The 22,839-nt window shown below is 30.1% G+C and overlaps 2 protein-coding genes across 2 annotated transcripts; both read left to right on the top strand.

Annotated features, from left to right (window-relative positions):
* The first annotated feature begins 6,933 nt into the window (after positions 1–6,933).
* LOC137824708 (uncharacterized) lies at positions 6,934–9,700 on the top strand. Its single transcript, XM_068630379.1, has 7 exons — positions 6,934–7,092; positions 7,343–7,391; positions 7,565–7,762; positions 8,181–8,754; positions 8,841–8,969; positions 9,200–9,239; positions 9,320–9,700. The coding sequence occupies exons 1-7, from the start codon at positions 6,934–6,936 to the stop codon at positions 9,698–9,700; spliced, it is 1,530 nt and encodes a 509-aa protein (XP_068486480.1).
* Positions 9,701–13,109: 3,409 nt separating this feature from the next.
* LOC137824106 (E3 ubiquitin-protein ligase PRT1) lies at positions 13,110–22,138 on the top strand. The gene is made up of 7 exons (XM_068629563.1): positions 13,110–13,288; positions 13,853–13,881; positions 13,966–14,145; positions 19,270–19,614; positions 19,719–19,925; positions 20,569–20,663; positions 21,401–22,138. Exons 1-7 carry the CDS (start codon positions 13,203–13,205, stop codon positions 21,713–21,715), a joined length of 1,257 nt encoding a protein of 418 aa, XP_068485664.1. The 5' UTR covers positions 13,110–13,202; the 3' UTR covers positions 21,716–22,138.
* Positions 22,139–22,839: the final 701 nt, after the last annotated feature.

Below are 22,839 nucleotides of genomic sequence, written 5' to 3'. Positions count from 1 at the left end.
ATTGCCTTACTTAAGACCACAAAAATAATTCATAATAGTTCCCTTCATCAACGTGCATTAAGAATGTGCCTCATTAAATTCTTACTACAGATAAAAAAAATAGTGAAGAAAAAAGAGTATATCTTTCTTCAATAAATGTGTTATTTATTCTTCCGTAACTTGTAAACTATCATCATTAAGATAACAAAGTCCAATGATGTGACCAGTTGCTCAAAGGTTTTTTTTGAAAAATATTTTGTAAATAAATTTGCTAGATTTTCACATGAGCAAACCCTCTATAACATTCTTATGAAGATCACTAATTAAAAATAATCTGGAAGAATATGGTTAGTTGTATACTCTTTAGTATATAATTTTTTCAATTGAACAATATGGTTAGTCTTCATATACAATATTGATATCATTTTATCTAAGAATATTCTTACATATGTTCAATTACAAATATCAACTAAACATATTCTTGACTTGCCTCATGTAATAATAAAATTCTTACATGATTAGAAAATGTTGTTATTATGGTTTGTTTCATAGATCGTCATGAAATTATGTCACCACATGTGAATAAATATCGTATTAGTGATTGATCATTACGAGAATCTGTTAAATAATTTGTATTTATATAACCAATTAAATATGATTTTGAAATATTTGAATAAAACAAGTTTATATTCATAGTATCCTTAAGATAACAAAACATATGATTTATCCTAATCCAATATCTTATTGTAGGTGAAAAATTATATCTTGTTAAAAAATTTACAACAAATGTTATATCAGGTTGAGTATAGTAAGCAAGATACATTTGTGCTCCAATAACACTAAGATATGATACTTTGGAACCAAAAAGTTCTTCATCCTTCTTTTAAGGTCCAAAGGAATCTTTATCTACATTTAGAGACTTTACAATAATTGAAGTGCATAATGGATATAATTCATCTTTGTAGGAATGCTTAAACACTTTGTGTTATGTAAATCTCTTGATATATGGAATTACCTTTATTTAAATACTCAATTTGTAATCTCAAATAAATAAATTCCTTCCCATGTCTTTCAACTCAAATTATTTCTTTAAGTAATCAATTGTCTTTGTAAACTCTATAGGAGTTCCAATAATGTTTATGTCATCTACAAAAATAACAATTATGATAAATTGATTTTTTGATATTTTCACATAAATATAAGGACAAATGCTCAATGAAGTGATTATAAGAAATGCGTCCAAATTACTTTAATCCATAAAGGAACTTGTTCAATTTGATTAAATAATCCTTTCAAAATTTGCATTGTTGAATAAATTAAATCCTTCAATAGATTTCATTTCAATGTCATTTTCAAGATAGTCGTATAATTAGGTCGTGACAACATCCATTCAATGTAAATTCGAACATTTCTTTGCAACTAGAGTAATCAAATATCAAAATTGCATCCAATATAAGTGAATATGTCTCTTTAAAAGTAATGCCAAGTTTTTGTGAAAAACATTGAACAACTAATCGTGTTTTATATATAAGAATTTGACCGTTCTCATTTGATTTTTGCACAAAGCCCATCTATACCCAATTAGTTTTTACATCCTTAGGTTTCTTGCAAGTTCAAAAATCTTTTGCTTAATAAACAAATCAAATTCTACTTTAATTACAATTTCCATTTTGGTCAACATTTATTTGTTGACAATCTCCAATGGACATTGTAGTTCTCCATTATTTGTGTTATTCAACAATGACTTTATTTTGGATCCATGCTATTTTATTTTATCCAACAATAACGTCATCATTTTCAACAATTTTAAGGTATTAAAAGTTCTCCAAATCATATCTTATGTTCAAGGAATCGTTTGGAATTTCCACCTCATCAAATGAATCATTTGAAACTTTCAACTCCTTAATTGAATCTTCTTACTTTTAAGTTCCTTGACTTGTTTGTTATATTAGATTGTCCAAGTGATAAGTCTATTCAGACATTAACAATTGGAATATGTTATTTAGTTATCATTTTTATGTCATCAAACTGATCTTGTCATTGATTTTTTAATCTTTATAGATAAATTATCTTTTAAACTTCTAGTTCATATTTATATGAGGATCAAAATGAGATAATCTACATTCACTTATAAGAATGGAGCAAAACTAATGATACATGCATAATGACTTTTCATTTAAAATTAATTATTTTGTTCAATCATAAAAATATATAAAATTAATTTAAATATTATTTAAAACGTTTTTTACGATATTGTTATAGGAGCAAATTAGTTGCATGAAAGTGGAGAATGTCTTCTCTAACATATCTTCATTATTATTTTTTTCTTCTATAAATTTTTAATTATAGAAGGTAATTCTAAACATTGTAGAATTATATTCACTAATAGTTTTAAAGTCCTACTGCAACAATAAATGCATCCAAACTTAACGAGCTTTTGGCAGAATTATAGTTTCTTGGTGGTCCTATCTTTCTTTTAAATTTCTCCATAAAATAAGAATATATTCAAATTTTAACCCTTCAGGAAGGTGGTGACAAAGAAAAATCATAAATTTAGTCTTAATTTATTCAAATACATAATTTCTTTTTTAATGACATCATTGAGACCTATTGCATCTAAATGTTTCAACATCTAATATCCTAATTAAATAATTATTTTTTTAATATAAAGAGCTAAAAATTTAAGTTTTCAAGATTGGATAAGTTCATAACTATGACAAGAAAATTAAATATTAAATTAAGAATAATCATATATCATTAAAAAATCTCATTACATATAAATTAATTTTAGAAACTAAAATAATTAATTGTCTGAAATAATTTTTATTATTAATAAAATTTGTAAAATAGTTTATAAATAATATTAATAAATAATCATAAAAAATAATTCATAATATAACAAAAATATTCATAACAGTCATATTTTTTTAAAATATTATCCTTTTTCTAAGTACTTATTTTTCAAAATTAAAAGAGGAATTACTTACCATTTATAAGAATAGAACTTTTCATATTCGCTGGATCAGTAATATTTCCTAATATGTGTTTTTAAGACAATGAATCTAATTATAATATAACTTTATATTATTAAAATACTATTATGAGTGAATGTTTAAGTACATTACATATTTACAACTATATATAACTGTGTACATTTTCCAAGAGTAATGTTTTAGGAAATATTCCAAGATTATAAATAATTTAAAGGTTTGCCTACACTTTTTCTTACTACTATCATAATTAAATCACTTATCTTCTTGGAAAAATGCATTAAAAAATAATTATATGTTGTATATATACGAGAATAAAAATGTGAATAAATAAATAATTCAGTGTTGTAAAATAAATGATAACTTAAACTTTTAGCATTATATAACTTAGTTATAATTTAATAAATAGTTTTTATAGAAACATGTTATTACCGTAAATTCTTTGTTACAGTGTCTGATTTTCCACATCATACCTTTCTCTGTCACATCTCTCACTAATAATGTCGTTTAGTACAATGAGAGAGAAAAAGTGACTAATATTTTTAGCACAAAAATGTGTCGTTTTCATCAGTATTCTCACAATCATTGCTCAATTATTGAAGCTTTATAAAAAAGATAGTAACAATTTCACTTTCACAACGTTTACATAGGGAAAATAATGACAAAACATAGGAAAATAACAGTTGCATCGTGCAGTCCAAATTTATATGAATTTAATCTAGATATACTAATTAATAATGTAAAAATTATATTATTGTTTAATTTTGATTTAAAAAGTATTGTTTATATAAATATTATTTTAAATTTGTATTTGTGAAAATTAATTAGTTGATATTTTTTTAATATTTGTACCTTGGGTCTTGTCTTATTTTTGTCTAATTCGTAGTTATACCTTAATAATCTTTCTTCTTTGTTGTGGACCTATTTTATTTGAGAATAATGTGATATATATTTCGATTGGGAGTTGTTTATTTCTTTTTGGTTGAGACACCCTATTCCAAAAAGTTATATTTTCAGTTTTGACATTTAATTTATTAATGAAAAAATTTAATATAAACATGTATTTGAATACCATTGTGAGAATGTTATACTAAAATTATTTGAATTTTCGTATCATCATATAAATATAACTAAATATAAAAGGAATCAATAAATGCTCGCACAACAATATTTTCCTTTTTTTTTATTTCGTTTTGTTTCTTGTCATTAAACTAAATTTTCTTAAGAAAAAATATTATCTCAATTTACAAAATATTACAAAAAGAATTATTATTTCTTTTCTTTTACTTTAATAGGTATATTATGAAAAGTTTCCTACTTCCTTCTTTTATTTTTTCCCCTTTTTGTGTTGTTCTTTATCCCTTAATTCTTTTTTTTTTCTTTTACTATCTCTTTAAAATTTCGAAGTTATTTTTATTCTTTTCCAAACACTTTTACCATTGATCAAAATTCAATTTAAATAAGTCTTCATTTGTTTTAAACCATTTATCATTAATTTTGTTCACTTTATGCATAACAGTATCTCACAAGTTCACTAGTTCTGTTAGTTAAAAAATGTTATTATATCTCATTATTAGGTTCTTGAGAGTGTAGTACAATTTCAATTTCTCTTTTTTTATTGCTAAAAAAAATAAGAATATGCCAATTAATGGAGACTATTTTGAATTATAACTGAATTTTATTATGATTGTAGAAAGGTTGTTGAATGTTATTAGTATTGGATTTATCGAGATTGTATATTGAAATGTTTGAAAAGACTTTGGTTTCCTAAGTTGTGGTTTTGAACTTGATTTAAATGGCCAAAATAAAATAAAAAACTAGTTATAGTAGGCAAAATGTTTATTATAGGAGTGAAAATATGCATTTTAAGCTTCTTGGAGTAGATAAACTGGTTAGAGATTTCTTGGAGTAGATAAACTGGTTAGAGATTTCTTGAAAATATGTTTTGAAAATATATGAAGATTGTTGTTTCTATATATTTTGCTTCAGCGTCAAGTTATCCCTCAAGTGATGCTCAAATGAGGACTATCAACCACTATAAGAAAAATCCATTTTAGTTGCCAAGAGAAAGTGAGGGATATAAAAAAAGAAGTCACTAGCATGGGTGAATTCTACTCAAGTTGGACACAAAAGTAAATGTCAAATATTGTGTTCACAATGGAGACCTTTAACTCACACTAAAAAAATATTAAAATAATAATAATAATAATAATAATAATAATAATAAGTTAACGTCTAGAATGAGGACACAAAGTAGATACAATGAAAAAAAATTAAGTGATAGAATAATGTTGAGTCTAGAATGGGGACACAAGTGGATACAAGTTAAAAATTGTTAAAATAATAATAATAAGTTAGCGTATAAAATGGAGACACAAAGTAGATGCAATAAAAAAATAAGTTGCAAAATGATACTCCGTCGAGAATGGGGACACAAAGTGGATGCAAATTAATATTTTATTACATTTAGCGTAGGTCAATGTGACACTAAGGTGATGTGGACGTTTATTGTCACCTTAGCCCACGCTAAGTTATTTAATGAGAAAAAAATAAAACATTAAAACATTTTTTTCTCACATTTTCATTTTCTCACACTTTCAATTTCTCATTTTTGTCTCACACTTTCAAACTCATAATCTCAAAATTCCTCCCAAAAACCCTACGCCTTCTTCGTGGCTATTTCGCTCTCCTTAATTTCACTTATCGTTTTTGTCCTCGTGGCCATTTCGCTCTCCTTAAGTTCATTTTAATCATAGTTATTTCCCAGGTAGTGTCTCAAATGGCGACAATTTACTCACATTTGCTTTCTCACGTAGTGATCCCAACGACGACACCAAGTTTAATTATTGTTGGAGATCCCACATCGACTAGAGATTAATACATTTCATAGTATATAAGTGGGTGCAAACCTCATCTTGTAAGTCGATTTTATGAGGTTGAGTTAGGCTTAAAGTTCACTTTTTAATATGGTATCAGAGTAATTTCGAGCCTATCCTAGCGATTGTTTGTTGGGCTTATTAAGCCACTCGCTATTAGACCGTTATCGAACCACCCATAATATATAGTCTCACGCACGAGTTGGTAGCCTCGTCGTGAGGGGGGTGTGTTGGAGATCCCACATCGACTAAAGATTAGAACATTTCATAGTATATAAGTGGATGCAAACCTCACATTATAAGCCGATTTTATGAGGTTGAATTAGACTTAAAGTTTACTTCTTAATAATTATTTAATTTTATATTCATTTTAGTGTCCCTCAAACCTACGCTATAGTTAAAAAATGTATTTTTTTATGTAGGCTTTGCCAACACTACCTTGTAAATTTATGTCTCATTGAAAACTGTCTCTAATGCATAACCACTACAAGATTAACTTTCATTTCTATTGGGACGCTAAACCCACATTAATCCCATGTAGCGTTTCTCTTGCTCTTTGCGTCGCTCTTTCGAGGACTCTACTATAATTGTTTCTTGCAGTGAGCTTAGGTACGAAGTATTATTGCTTGAGTGAGTAAGCAGACACTCAAGCAATAAACCTTCTCAATCAAGCTATGATGTATATATTGAGCGAGAGATATGTCAAATAAATTCTCTTTGGTCATCGCTCAAACAATGGAGTCTAGTGAAGTGGGTGAGGTTGTAATGCTCTAAAGAAAATATGGTCACAACATATATTAGAAAAAAGAATAATAAGATTTACAATATAGAGATATTTACATACCATAAACAAGTGACCAAGGTTATCAAACTCTAGGGTTAACTCGTAAACCCTTACGAGTTTAAGGGTCAGGTGTAGGTTGCCGAGTCAACTCGGAAGCAAACTCAGAGTTGACTCCGTCAAACTCGGCCAAACTCGTGAGTCTAAGGTCGAGTCACCGAGTTGCACAAAAAAACCCAAAACGATGCGTTTTATTCTGATTAGGTTAGTTTTTAGGTTTTTTTAACCTGGCTCCATTCTTCTCACTATGCCATCTTCTTCTCTGCCACCATCGTCTAAGCATCTCGTCACACTGCACCGCGCCGCCCGTAGCATCGTGCAGCTTGTCGCGCTGCACATCCTCGCTGCACCACATCGCGTCGCGCATCCTAGTCGCAATGCATCGCGCAGTCGTCGCCTCAACCAGGTACGTCGTGCTTGCTGCTACGATGACTTTTAGGGTTAGGACAAGTTGAGTTTTTGATTAGGGTTTGTTAAATTAGGTTGGGACTTTTAAAAAAAGGGTTGGGGTTTTTGGTGATTGGATTTAGGACAAATTGATTTTTTTTAGCTTTTTGGGCATATTTGTTTTTTTTTTAATTTTAGGGCAGATTGGAATTTTTTTAAAATTTTGCCTAATTGATTATTTTGTTTAATTTTTTTTTGCACATTGTAAGATGTTTGGAAGTGATTCAAATTCAACATTTCCACCACTACCACATAGAAGTAAGAATGTTGCAGGAAATAGAACAAATATTGGATGGAAGCATGAAACTGATGCTTTAGGGAAGGGAAAAAAATGAAATGTTATTATTGCTAAAAAATATTTAATGGAGGAATTTTTAGATTCAAACATCATCTTGCTGGAACAAGATATGACTCTGAACCTTGTGTATCAGTACCAGAAGAAATCAAAGTTTTAATGTTGAAAGTTGTCTCGGAAGCTAAAGATGCCTCATTGAAGAAAAGAAAGTTCAATAGTTTTGGACAAACTGATGGTGAGGAAGAGAGTGAAAGTATCACTAGCATGATGTTTAAAAGTAAATCTACATCTCCTGATAATGCTCAAGCTACTCTGAATCAAATATACAAGAGAGGTGATAAGGAAAAAAATTGATGCTCAAATTGCTGAATTTTTCTACACAAGTGCCATCCCATTCAATGTTATTAGAAATCCAACTTTTGCAAAGATATGTGACATGATTAATAGATGTGGTGTTGGCTATAAACCTCCAACATATCATGATATTAGAGAGAAGCTTCTGAAGCAAGTTGTGGACACAATTGATATAGAACTTGAAGAGTATAAGGAAGATTGGAAGAGAATAGGTTGTACCATTATGTTTGATGGATGGATAGACAAGAAAATACGTTCAATTTGTAATTTTTTGGTGAACAATCCTAAAAGAACTGTGTTTCTCTATTCATTAGATACCTATAACATCTAAAAAACTGCATAAAAAGTATTTAAAATGTTGGATGATGCAGTATAATTTGTTGGTGAGGAAAACGTAGTGCAAATAGTTACTGATAATGCTGTAGATTTCAAGGCAACTGGAGAATTGTTGATGCAAAAAAGGGAGCACTTATATTGGACTCCATGTGCTACCCATTGTATTGATTTAATCTTTGAAGATTTTGAGAAGCAATTAAAGGTCCATGAAACTACTATCAAGAAGGGAAGAAGGATCACTACCTACATTTATGGTAGAGCAATGCTAATTACCATTTTGAAAAAGTTTACAAATGGAAGGGACTTGATAAGGCCTGGAATGACTAGATTTGCCACATCATACTTGACTCTAGCTTGTTTGTATGAAATGAAAACATCATTGATGACCATGTTTAACTTTGAAGAATGGAAAATAAGGAAGTTTGGAATTTCACAGGAAGGGAAGAAAGTTCAAAATGTGGTATTAGATAGTCGATTTTGGAAGAATGTAACTATATGTTTAAAAGTTGTTGCCCCTCTTATGGTGGTCCTTCGATTGGTAGATTCAGATGTAAAACCCGCAATGAGATTTATATATGAGGAGATGGATTGTGCCGAAGAGAAGATTAAAAACAACTTTAATAATATCAAGAAAAGGTAACATTTCTAACTTTCTTCCATTTTAAATTCAAATACTTATTTATTTGTTTAATTATTTCTAATATAACATAATTGGTATGTAGTTATGAACCTGTTTGGAAAATCATTGATCAGAGGTGGAATAATCAGCTTCATAGGCATTTGCATGCAACTGCCTATTATCTAAACCCCCAATTGCCTATAAACCAAACTTTAGAAATGATGATGCTGAGGTGAAGGAGGGGTTGTACATATGCATGAAAAGATTGGTTAAAGATGTTGCAGAAAGGACACAAATCAATTTGCAACTTACTGATTTTCACTATTCAAGAGGAACATTTTCTTTGGAAAATGCATAGCTGAGTAGGAAAGGAATGTTACGTGGAGATTGGTGGGAGATGTTTGGGGATAGAACTTCAGAACTAAAGAGGTTTGTTGTTTGAGTTTTGAGTTTAACTTGTAGTTCTTCAGTGTGTGAGCGTAATTGGAGCTCATTTGAAATGGTAATTCAAGTTCTTGAAGTTATTTAAGGTTTTTCTTGATTTGATTTATATATTGACAAAATTTTCATATTTAATTATAGGTTCATACAAAAAGAAGAAACCGTTTGCACCAGAAGAAAATGAATGACTTGGTTTTTGTAATGTATAACTCAAAGTTGAGAAACAAACAAATTAGAAGATTTGTTGCTCTCCCATTTGAAGACATCGAGTCCGATAATGAATGGATAACTGAAGAAGGAGATGATGTTGTTGAGCTTGAGCAAACTCAAGTTGAAGGTGATGGTGTGAATGTTGACTTAGATGGAGGAACAAGTTTAAATGATTCAATTCTAGATGCATCTGATTTTGATAATATAGTTTTTGATGATGATGTTGATGGTGATGAAGATGGTGATGAAGATGATGATGGAGATGATCATGAAGATCTTGGAGATGATTTCCTTAGAGGATTAGATGAATGAGACTTTTAAACTTGATAACATTTGTGTTGTTTTAGTTATTTTGTTGGTGTATGAACTTGTTTATTTCAATATTATGGATTTGGTATCATGAATTATTATTTTTTGTTAAATTTTTTATCTGAAGTAGACTCTTACGAGTCTACAAGTCGGGTTTACGAGTCGGGTTAATAGGGCTCCCACAAGTATGAGTAGACTATCAAGTCTGATAACCTTGCAAGTGACATATATTGATGTCTATGAGTTCAATAATATAAAATGAAATAGGTAAACTATTATAGAGAAGGTAATTTATACCACCGGGTTTCTATGTATATCATATTCAAAATAAAATATACAAAGGTTCCAAATTAAAGGATACACTAAGCAAAAAGAGTCTAGTCATAATAAGTAGGAGTACCTCTAACTCAACTCGATCCAATTTCTAAATTGAACTTTAGACTTGTTATACCTTTTTATCCTCTGTTGGGAAGTAGCTATTATGAATTGAAATTGCAATCTTATAAATTAGGTTAAAGTTAGTCTCTAACTCTTCTGAAACCTACATTTTATAGGAAATGTGACTTTGTTCAATCATGCTACTTCCCTCCAAAGGAGAATTACTAAACAAGCTTTTCTTGGTTTGTGACCAAAGAAAATGCATGGGAGAAAGAATAAGATCTCAACACAAGGGAGTCTCAAGGTTTGTCAAAGTGGTTCATGCAATCTCTATTTTCTCATTAGGGGTAGATATTTGCTTACACCATTGATAACCCTTAAATTGGTTGAGAGCAATAGGGTTGGAAATAGCTAATTGAAATTGGAAAGAATGTTAAAAATATTAGAGGTGAAAATTGTTGATATATAAGTTTGACTTTTAAAATTTGATGCTTCAAACTCCAATATGTTATGTTGATAATGATGTATGTATCGAAGATTTTGATCATGCATTTAATCTTGGGTTTAAGTTCTAATTTTTTGTTTTAATCATGTTTTAAGTTCTTTTATCAAGGTTTTATTATTAACTAAGTTAGAAAGCCTTGGATGTGTTTTGATTTCCTTTATGGGTTTAAGTTACATTTTAATAGATTAAAATATGTTTTAATAAGTTAAAATGTTCTTAGATTTGCTGGAAAGTAAGAAAAACCATTTCAATGAATGACGATTTAAATTATTAAAACCACTGAAAAGTCAAATTTGTGTATTTAGCTTTGTTTCAATATATTGAAACGAATTTTTAATCATTAAATTAACTTGAATCATAAGTTTATTTTCATTGATTAAAATCACTTAAATCTCATACTTTAATCAATTTAACATACTAAAATATTATTTTAACATATTAAAAACCTAAAAACTTAAATCTAAGATATATTTTAATCCATTAAACTGATTTTAATTGATTAAAATCATCAACCATAAAAGTCTTCATATCTCTCTCATTTTTTATTGAAATTATACCAAATCAATCTCATTCATTCAAAGAATTCTTTTACTATTAAGAGGGAACTTAGCCTGAGAAAAATCATTACTTTCTTGGTTTAATATTTTGATTCAAACCTTGTTTAAAGAAGTTAAAGTCATCTTTATTTTGTATCCTTATTAAATATGCTCATATTTTTTCATGTGATATGTATCCTTATTATATATGCTCATACTTTTTCATGTGATATTGTTATTATGATTTTGGACAATTTTTTTTTCTATTTTGATCTTAGTTAGAGTCGTTAAGAATTTTGTTTGTGATAGATTTCACAAGTAATGATAGAATATTGTATGTTGTGTGTTGTATTTTCTTGTTTTCTCGAGAAATTTTCTTAAAACTTGAAAATAACATGAATTAATCTAATCGGATTAAATAACTAGATATTTCTCTTGTGATAAAGTGAACCAATACAAATCTATGTGTGTTTATCTCTTCTCTCGTACATTGTCAATCGATATATTTGTTATTCTTAAAATAAATATATTTGTTATTCTTAAAATAAAGAATCCTTAATATCATACTTTAAATATTTATAAAACTTGTTTTACAACTTTATTTAAATCAGTTTAGTAAAAATTATAATGTTTTTATGAAAATTTTCATACTCCAACTAACTGAATCCTATTTAATTTAACCTATATTCTAACAACAACAAAAATATGACAACATACATAATTTATGTTCTAGTCTAAGTGCGGGCCAAATCCAATTTTAATAAATTACGTAAATTTTATGAAAAAAATGGATTAGAAGTAAAAACTCCTTAGTTTATAATCGGTATTTTTATTATACTAAAACAATTTTATAATGTATTGAAATAAACTATTTATTTACCATTTTAAATATCAAACATATTTACGTATAAAGTAAATACTATAAATTTAATGCATTTTATTACAAAATATATTTTTATATAACTTATACTCGCCTCTTAGAAAACCTAAGGTAACTATTTCCATAATTTTTTCATGTATTGAGTAGATAGTATTTGAACTTGAATAAAATGTGTTTTACCTCTCTCAAAATTCATTTAAACTAGCTTTAGTTCTTACATTTGATAAAGTTCTTGTATTTTCTGAATTAATGGAGTCTTTCCTTAATCCTAAATTTATTTTGATATCAGAGGGACTCAAAGAAGCAGAAAAATGCATAGACAAAACTAACTTTCACAGTTAATTTTGGTTAGACAAGAAACTTAAAATATAATTTATCCTTTTACTTTTTCATAGTTCATAGAGTTTTTTCACATTGATTTAGACAACTAATATAAGAATAAGTCATGTCTTCCAAAAAACCTTAATAAAAACTAGATTTTTAAGTTGGATAATGCACTAAATTAAACTCTCAAAAAGAGTAAATCAAACCTAAATAAAAATCACCATAAAAATTAAATTAAACCTGAATTTAATTTTTTAAAGTAGGTCAAACTTATTTTAAGTCTCACCTATTTTCAATCCTATTAGTAATACTCTTTTTATTAATAGTTAAAATTTAGAGGAAATAATATTTTTAGTTCTTATACGGTCAAACATAGTTAAAGTTCCTATATTCAGTTGAGTTCTCAAACTTAAAAAGAAAATATAAATTTAGTCTCTTTTTCCTATTTTTTTTAAAAATTAAATAAATATTAAACTTACGGATTTTTGAAAGTTGAGAAACATAAAAATATAAAAACTATTTTTTTTCTAAAATTTATTAAACGTATGCAACCATGAACTAAACTTATTAAATAAATAAGAAATGAGATGCACTATATAACGTGATTTCCAATATGTTAAGATTTAAATATTAATTTAATTCTCTTACTTTATTGATAATTTTTTAAATTCAGTCTCTTATTTTTTTAAAATATTTTAATTTAGTGTGACCTTTTCCTTTGGGAGAAGAGAATTAGACAATTTTTTTTAATGCATTTAATAATTAAATATTAAATATTAAAAATATATGGTAGAACACCAGGTTCTCTTGTTGTTCGTTCCTATCCTGATTCCCCTGTGACACCACCGCATTCTCTCTCTGCGTTGTTGGAACATTAACGAAATGGAGAACAACGCATTCAGAGATCGAAACTTTGCGGATGATGAACACGAAGAAATCCCCGAATCCTTCGTATGCTGCGTTTGTCTGTAAGTCTCTTCCAATTGCATATTGTTTAGAGTTCTTTTGTTTCCAAAGTGGAACGCCCTTTGTTGTGTTGTTCATCAAGCCTCAATTGTGTGCTCTGATTCTTATTCATATTTCAAGAGGGTCACTAGGGATGCCGTTATTTCTTAAAGAACATGAATTTTATTCTTGATTCAAGTTTAGTTGATGTGGACAATTCCGGGGTTATTTTTCTTCTTCTCGATCTGAAGTTGGTACACCTGCATTTTACATTCGAATTTCAATTGAATGCCAAATTCGTTGAGAGTGGTGTAAACGCTAACAAAAGGAATAAATCAGAGTAATAGTTCCTCAATTTTTTACAATTTTTGTTTGAAAAAATGTCAAATGAAATTTGACTCCAAAACCCAAAAATCTTGTCTCTTGGGGCTGGATTAAGGATTGCATATTCTTGAGCTTTGAAATTTTTAATCTATTGTATGAAACAAGGGATTCTTTATTTTGTCATTTGAAGTCGGTGTGTGAGCTACCATATTTCCCTTTTTCAAATTGTGTGTACTGATTTTGGTTTTACTTTCATTATGCAGGGATCTATTATACAAGCCCATTGTGCTATGTAAGGCAGCATTATTTTCTAGAGTGCGTGTGAATATGTTATCAGTTTGATAATTTCTTAGTATATTTTCCTCTCTATTTGCAGCATGTGGCCACATATGCTGTTTCTGGTGTGTCTACAATTCAATGAATTGTCTGCGCGAGTCTCAATGTCCAGTATGTAGGCATCAATACTATCACTTCCCAACAGTCTGCCAATTGCTTCACTTTTTGCTTCTTAAGATTTATACTGTTGCTTACAAGAGAAGGGAAGACCAAACTCTTGGTATATCACTTTCCCTAATGGCCTATGCACGAGCATGCTAAATATACATGTGTGAAATGATTCTTATAAGTCTCAATGATTTATTGTGCAATGCATTGAATATAATGGTGTTTCTAAAATTGCAATGGTCTTCTATTGATAGTGATCCGTTCAACAAGCTGTGTCATCTATACATTCCAACATGATTGATTATGAGTTATTATTACTACTTCTGTCGTCCATTATTTTTTATCTGGACTGGCGGGAGCTCAATTTAGGATTCCTTGTTCTATTTTACATATCCCAATGCTAAGATGGAGGGATGATTAAGGGAAAAATATTGGTTAACATCTATCATGGAAACTCACTTAAGGTTGTTTGGTTATCTGCGGAAAAAGATCTATATAGATTCTAGTGAGAAAAGTTTATTTAAGGGAAGGTAGCTCAATTCAAAATGATAGAGCATGAGTTAACGAAAGGCTTAGAGAAACCATTAAAGAAACCTTGATCTAAATACTGGAAATCTTTTTTAGTAAATCCTAGTGGTGCAAGTTGTCATTTAATTAGTCCACATAACCAACATCAGTTCATGGATTTAAGCTTCAATTGGGCTACGTACCCCTCCTCCATTCAAAAGTTTTGTTTCTATGTTCTTGAATTCATATGCTTGGAACAATGTAAGGAAATAAAGAATTATTTTATTGATAACCATCACTCTAATTACATTCTCATCACCTTTATTTGTAACAATCAGGCCTTTTAAAACAAGGAAATAAAAATATGTTGAAATTAATAGGAAGATTCTAAAATTATTTTCTTCTAATCACTATGGAGATATTGGAGACATTTTTATCTAATAATTTGTTATTTACAACACCCATCCTTAAGTTGGTAAATCTATTGTTCATTTCCAACTTGCCTACAAGATTCTAGAATTGGTTGAGGAAGCCCTATAGTGAAATTGCTTGCAACTTGAAGTCCTATAGGGAATTGGGTTGTAACCAGAAGATCTCAAGATTATCTTTGATGAAGTGTCCGTCAATTTCAACATGTTTGTTCCTACCATGTTGTATTGAATTATGATTAATGATCATGGCTGACTTGTTATCATAGTACAATTGCATTGGGATGCCAACCTTTATTTGAGTCCTTCGCACACACCATGAGCAAGAGCTCGAAATTCAGTTTTTGCTCCTGAATGAGATGCTCTATCTTGTTTTTTTACTTCTTTAGATTACCAAACTTTCTCCAAGAAATATATAGTACCCGGAGGTAAATTTCAGGGTCAAGGTGTCTTCTTTCTTGAATTGTAGCCCCTTCTTCGGATTAAGTATTGAAATTTTTTGTTCAGTTGCTTGCATGTGTCTTATCTTGGTTTATGCTTAAACTGTTCTATCATACTAATTTCACAAGCAAGGTCTGATTTTGTGTGTGATAGATAGACATTTTTCTATAGGAGGATTCTATTCACTTCGAAATATATTTTATGATTTTAATTAATATGAACTTTTGAAGTTTTACATCCCATCTTACTTGTTTCTTCGAGGAGATCAAGTACGGATTTTCTTTAGGAGAAGAAAATCCTCTTTCTGGAATAATCAACCTTTATTAAGGAAATACTCGAGTTTCCCTAGGTGTTTCATTTCAAATTGGGATGTTAATTTTTTCCTTCAATGTAAATTTCTTTGTTTCATCATTTTTTGCAATAATTATATCATTCACATGGACCAACAATATAGCGAGTTTACCTATAATAGTGTATGTTATGAATAAAGTATGATCTCATTAGTTTTGCTTGTATCCTAAGGAAACCATTGCTTTTGTAATCTCGCAAACCATGCTCTTGGAGATTTATTAAAACCTATAACCCCTTCTTTAGTAGATATATCTTTGTTGAAGATCCCACATTGACTAGGAATTAGGTCAAATTATAATATGTAAGTGAGGTGTAGACCTCACCTTATAAGTTGATTTTGTGAGGTTGAGTTAGGCATAAACCCACTTACTAAGATGATATTAGAGTCATTCAAAACCTATCCTAGTTAAGTTCATCGGAGTTGTTGTGCCACCGCTATTAGGCTCCTGCTAGATCATCCACAAATATCTAATACTACAATTGAGATGTTCATTCTTCGGAATGTGGGAGTACCGAAAACTATAACGGGTTATTACAGAAACATTATAGACCAAAGAAATATAATATATACACATAGATAATTTTTAAAAAAAATATAGAAATATAATTTTAATGCAAAAATAATGAAAGGGGCAACCATAACTAATGATAATATAATATTATGTCTAGAAATTTAAATAGTAATAACATCAAATCAAAGCACCACGGATTTCAAGTTCAAAACTTAAAATAACAACAAAACATATGATAAATGTCTTAAATTTCTAATTATTTGTCTCTTCAATCCCTACATAATTGTCTTCAATATTATCCAATGGGGGCATGTCCCTCCTCCTCTCCCCCTTCAAAGAAACCCTTGTCAAAGTTAAGTAATTATTAAAACTCAGAATCAGAGCTATCATGCAATTCATTCTCAACCCCTTGCCCCTCCTTCTTGTTGGGGGTGAAGTTGCACCTAGACCTTTCTTAGAAGCATGGGAAGATCCAATAATGAAACCACCACTTGATGGTTGCTTTGTTTTATTAGTTTCTTGTCTCCTTGTATAAATTATTGGTTCTCCAAAACAGTTGCCCAATTAAGAGTGAGATTGTCATAAAAAACCAACTCATTCCCCCCCCCCCACTCATTACACTCATCAATGTCATTGAGTACAATTGGGTCTATTTCATCCTTAATATTGTATCTTTGAGCAAGTTATTGGCTATACTTCATGTAAACCAAATCATGCAATCTTTTGTGGTCCAACCTATTCTCATTTTTTTGAATGAATTTGCATAATGAATAAGTAAAATGTGAATTATTTTCTTTCACATTCTATAGAGAAGATGATAATGAAATGAGTCATGTCATGAACAATAATTACTATTTGCTCAAATACACTCCAATTGCACTCACATCCCGATGAACTTCATGTCAAACTTAAAATCTTGATTCCTAGCTTTTGTAAGTTTGGGGTTGTGTGCTCATAATTCTTCGACCATTGAGCTATAAAAGCAAAGTAACTTTGAATCTAACCATTATATAATTTCTTTTATTGATAACTTTTTCATTAATTATATTTTCATCATCTCTATTTGTAACAATCAAATTTTTTAAAATAAGTAAATAAAAATATGCTTAAATGAATAAAAAAATTCTGATGAAATTTTCTCTGAATCAAACTATGGAGATATTGAGGATTCTTTTATCCTAAGAATCTATTATTTACTACACATAAAATCAGACCACAAAATGGATCTGATACTGAATTGTTTTTGGACAACTAAACATAAGATGAATTACTTCTAATTGGTCAGTTGAGTTTTGTCGTATGGATATTATTGCACAGCTAAACACTAAGAGGCATACTGCAGGAATCTTGCAAGAAAATACATCAGAAGTAAAAAGTTGTTACTGTATCAATATGAAGTTTGTACCATAAGCCAAAAAGAGAGCGAGCACAAATACTTAACTTTGAAATAACTTTAATTTATGATATTATTATACCTTCCTCCTCTAGGTGGTGGTTTCTTTTCTTGTGATAGAGGGTTTTCTTATGATCAACATGCAGGGTGACAGGGCACATAATAACCGAAGTTTGGTCATTAAGAAAAAAAAATGTTCTAATCCTAGCAGTTTAAAGTAGCCAGCCATCTCCTTTCCTTTCTTTCCCTTGGATTGCTCTCTTCCACTTATTATGTCAGTTTAGGTTTTCTTCTCTAGTGCACTATCACTCATAAGCTGTCTGAACATTTGTTTTAACTTTACTTGTCTAGGATTTTTCATAGAATTCATCTTCTCTATTATCTTTGTAACCACGAGCCACTTTAATACTTTTAGTGAAACAACCTCTCCAAATGCTTGTAGAAAAGAGAAATACCGTGGCACTAACCACGAGCTGGTTAAACACGGTATCTAGGGCCTAATGAGTGACAAATCGTGGAGTTGTTGAGAGGGCATCAAGGCTGCAAAGACCAATGCGCTAATTGTAGCACAATAGAGTTGTAATTCAGTAGTTATTTTAAATGCTCATCATTGTGTTGAATAGTGGGATCCTAATCTTTTACCATAAAACATAGCTGCAAGCACAACAGCATGGACTATGAGAAGTCCACCAATGCATGTGTGATGTGTAAACAATTACAGTTGTGTACCATAGTCAATAGCCCTACACTGAGATAGTCCGTGTTTCATTTAAGAGATCTTATCTGGAGACATTAAAACTAGATTTCCAATTCAATTGATCAACTAGTAGAGGGCTTCAAATAAGTTATATGTGTTAAAGATTATGCACATATTTATATGCTCCGACTTGAAGAGAAATGTTAAAATGATGTAAATTGTTTTAGTCTGATTTCATGCTGTATTTGTAATTATAGTAGGGTAACTGTAAGTTCTCGTATTTGTCACTTATTATAATTAATATATTCCACCGTGTCTGTGTAATTCAAATACGGATTCCATACTGTAATAGGTACTTGATACTGGCAACTATTAGAAGTATCCATCTGTCTTGAATTAAGTAGAATTTAGCTTAGCTTGGATAAACTTCTCATAAAATACATTGGAGAAGAAGTAGGAAAGTAAAAGGAACCAAACATGTCGCATATGTTGGAATCAAATTATGCACCTTAGCTTTTGGAGTAGATGAGATAATTAAAAGAAACACAAAAGTGCATAAATTAATTTTAACTTATGCAAGAATAATCCATCTTAGCTCATTTTCTTCTGTTACATGGTATTCATTGAGAAGTTTATATACAATAGCTCTTTCACTGATAAAAATTTTCTTCTCTGTTTTTGATTTATGTCCTCAGGTTCTTATGGATATCCAAAATTTTATTATATGATTTTGTTTCTTTTTTACTGCATTATGATTCTTGGTTTTCCTTGTATACTTCTATAAAAGGCAGTTTTCTCCTTCTTTGATGCCACTATCTAGTAAATTTGTATTTAGCATAGAAGTAATCCTTTAGTCTACTTTGTTGGGCTAGTTTTGACAATCATTCTTATTGACATCTTTCTTCAGAGGAAGAAAAGAAATCAGGATTCTACTCTCCTCAATTTGATCCTGATACATGTGAATCACAAGCTAAATTTGGTCATTCTGGTATCCCTTCTTCCTCCTCTGTTACGAATTTGACATCCAACTCATGTAATGTGGGAACTTCTGAATGTACGGAGCAATCAGGGTCCACCACCCATGAAAGAGACGAAGGAATAGTCTATTCCAATGGAGAGGCTGATATTGCTGGAACTCCTGCTCAAACTCAGGAAGAGATTTCTCTCCAACAGAAATTATCAGTTGCAGATGTGACGTGTACAATGTGCAAGCAAATGCTCTTTCGTCCTGTAGTTCTTAATTGTGGGCATGGTACTTAATGGATTTTTCTTTCAATTATAACTGATTGGATTTATTAACAATAAAACACTTAAATGGTATATTGATTTTGTTATACTTTTCCTCATTCCCATCAGTATACTGTCAAACTTGTGTCGTCAACAACACAGATGACGACACGCTCAGATGCCGAGTTTGTCAAAGTCCACATCCCAGAAGGTTTCCAAAAGTATGTTTGGAGTTAGATCACTTTTTGGAGGAACAACTTCCTGAAGAATATAGACAGCGGAGAGATGCCATTGAACTAAAACAGATCAAAGTCAAACTTGAGACCACCCCTTCTTGTATGTATATTGCATTCAATTTTATTACATGACTGATGTCTTGAAGCGTACAGCTTTGGGTGAAAATATTGAAATATATGTGTATTTCTTTCAGCTTTCTATTAAGAATATGATAGAATATTGGGAAATGTCTTTTAGTTTTCATACTCTCAATTGAGCGTGGTAGAAAGGTTGTGCTCTTCAAACTTTAAAAAACATGTGTATTTAGCCTCTCTCTAATAATTTATCATGTTTTTTAAAGTTCGGAAGGATTAAATTCACATATTTTTTAAGTTTGCAGACCAAATTCCTCAATATAAGAGTATAGGAATCTTGCCCTTGTATGACCGAAAGTATAGGGATTAGAAATATACATTTTTTTCCTAGGATATTTTATATTGTTTGGCCTGTTTAAGTATTGAGCATTCCAGCATAACCACTATTTTATACTAAATATTCGAATCCTAATTTACTTAAACAAACAAACAACGGATGAAATATATTACAAAATGGAAGTCATTCTTATGTTATCATCTACAATACTCTAAAATATTTTATTATATTTTCTTTATATTTCCTAAGTGGTTGATCTCTTGTTGTAAGGTGTTTCTTTCAATATTTTTCTCTCTTTTTTCATGTTCTTCTAGTTATGGTTTTCTTTCAGGTTCATTGGATAAGGGTAACAAAGGAGAAAATAAAGATTGGTGGTCAGATCCTGACTCAAAAGTTCACATTGGAGTTGGTTGTGATTTTTGCGGGGTAAAAGTTCTATTCCATCATATCTTCCATTTTTTTTGTTCGTTCTGTTGCTCTGTTTCCATTTTCTTTTGTTTTCATTGTGCCTTTTATATTCTTTTCACTTATTGTCCTATAGTAGGTCATAGGTTCCTGTTCAAGCTACAAACGTATAATTATAACTTGCTTATTTGCTGCACACTGCCAACTTAGAATACTTGTGCATTTTCATATGGTTCAAGAACCTACACTACACTAGATTAATGACGCCTTCATAGATATTTATCTGATAACTAATTTCAATTTTGTTGTTGTTTTCACGTTTATCTATAGATGCTTTTATATGGGAAGGCAAGAGTTTACTATTTTGTAGTGTTCAGATGCCAACCTGAAGATTTAGGCCTGTTTGATTCCCTTTTAACATTTTTGTTTAAAAATAGTTTTCTAAAATAATTCCACACTAATTCCAATCAATCTGTCGTTCTAAAATGCACTAGGTTAAAAAACTGTTTCCAAAACAAGTAACAACTTGGACATGTTTTCTTATCCTGTTTTCTTCTAGTCCTCTATTCAAATGCTCAAGAGACAGTTTTAGAAATAATACAAATTTTAGAAAAAAAAAAAATTATTTTTGAAAGCAGGAAACATACAAGTCCTTATTTCACTTCTTTTTTTAACTTAGTATTTCTCTTGAAGGTGCAGTGTCTTTAACTCTTATGCTTCTAGTTTTGCGTAGTATGCTAATGTGTGACTCATCACAGATGTTTCCAATAATTGGAGATAGATATAGATGCGCTGATTGTACGGAAAAGATGGGTTTTGATCTTTGTGGTGATTGCTATGCAACTCGATCCAAGCTTCCCGGTCGATTTAATCAACAACACACCTCAGAGCACAAGTTCAAGCTTGAGCAATCCAACATTATGCATAACATAATGTTGAGGCTGGCCACAGCACAGTTAGGGGACACTTCTATTGATCTGGAGTCTGTAGGAAACTTAGAGATTGCCTCAGACGGCCCCACTTTGTTTGATGATGCAGTAGATAACCACAGTGATTCTGAAGCCACCAATTGAGAAACTGAGCTTAGGAAAAAAAGTCCATGGTCTTGTGTTGTTGTGTTTGGTGAGGGGGTTTGAGTGGATAACTCCTGATTTGAGAGGAGCAAATAATGCAATGCTTTGCTAGTGAATTGGTTGGGGAAATTCTCCATTACACATGGTGTATTCACTTTCCTAATGCATGCCAACTTGACTGTTTTTATGTCTCAGTTCAGCTGAATTTGTCTCCAGCTCGTGGCAATCCGTGGCTGTTTTCTGTTGTTGCATTTGGTGCAGGCAATTCTGTTACCCCTTTCATGGTAACATTCCTGATTCTTGTATCTGGCTTTATCAACATATTATTCGGCAATGTACATATTCTTGGAGTTTGTCTCAGATCTATGATAAGTGTTTCTTACAGTAACATTAATAATATTTAGTACATCATTGTGAATAATATACCACGGAGCACTTAGTATAAATATATATGTATTATTAATGATGATGGCATGTACAGAGAGCTTTTCAAACAACTTTTATGGGGTTGGTTTTAGAATCTTAGAATGTAAATTTAAAACAAAAGTGGCTCATCACTTCTTAAAAAGTGTATTTTGATTTATTTCAACAAGTTTTACGATTAAACTTATCTGAATGAATTTACCAATTAAAATATGTATGACATGTTTCTCATTCAAGAAGCTTTTATGAAAGGGTCTGGTTAGAACAATTTCTTTGATAAAAGTTAGAAGAGAAAAGTAAAAGTTGGATTATGTTTTTTCATAAATAAATCAAAAGTAGAAGCTTTTTAGCTGTTCAGAGTTTTTTTTTAAACTTTTACATAACTTAATTTTAGTTTACAGAAAAGTTTTTTATTTTTTTTCTAAAAGTCTTTTAAGAAGAAACTTTTGTATGTCTAAATTTCCATTAAAGAGTGTGTGGCTTAGAGTGTGTAAATTTTATTTTATAAGTGTTTTAGGACTATGACCCTAACAGGATATAAAAAAAATCCATCGACATGTCTGTGGTTTCTTAAATTTTCACACGATATCTTCTCTCATTTTCAATATTTACAGTGACTTTTTCCTTAATCATTTGAAAATATTACACCATATACTTTTTATTATTCCAGAATTACATTGTGGCGTTTATATATGTAAGAA

Source organism: Phaseolus vulgaris, chromosome 8 (assembly GCF_000499845.2).
Source record: "Phaseolus vulgaris cultivar G19833 chromosome 8, P. vulgaris v2.0, whole genome shotgun sequence".
In the NCBI taxonomy this organism is placed as follows: Eukaryota; Viridiplantae; Streptophyta; class Magnoliopsida; order Fabales; family Fabaceae; genus Phaseolus; species Phaseolus vulgaris.
This window is presented reverse-complemented; position numbering and strand designations above follow the sequence as displayed.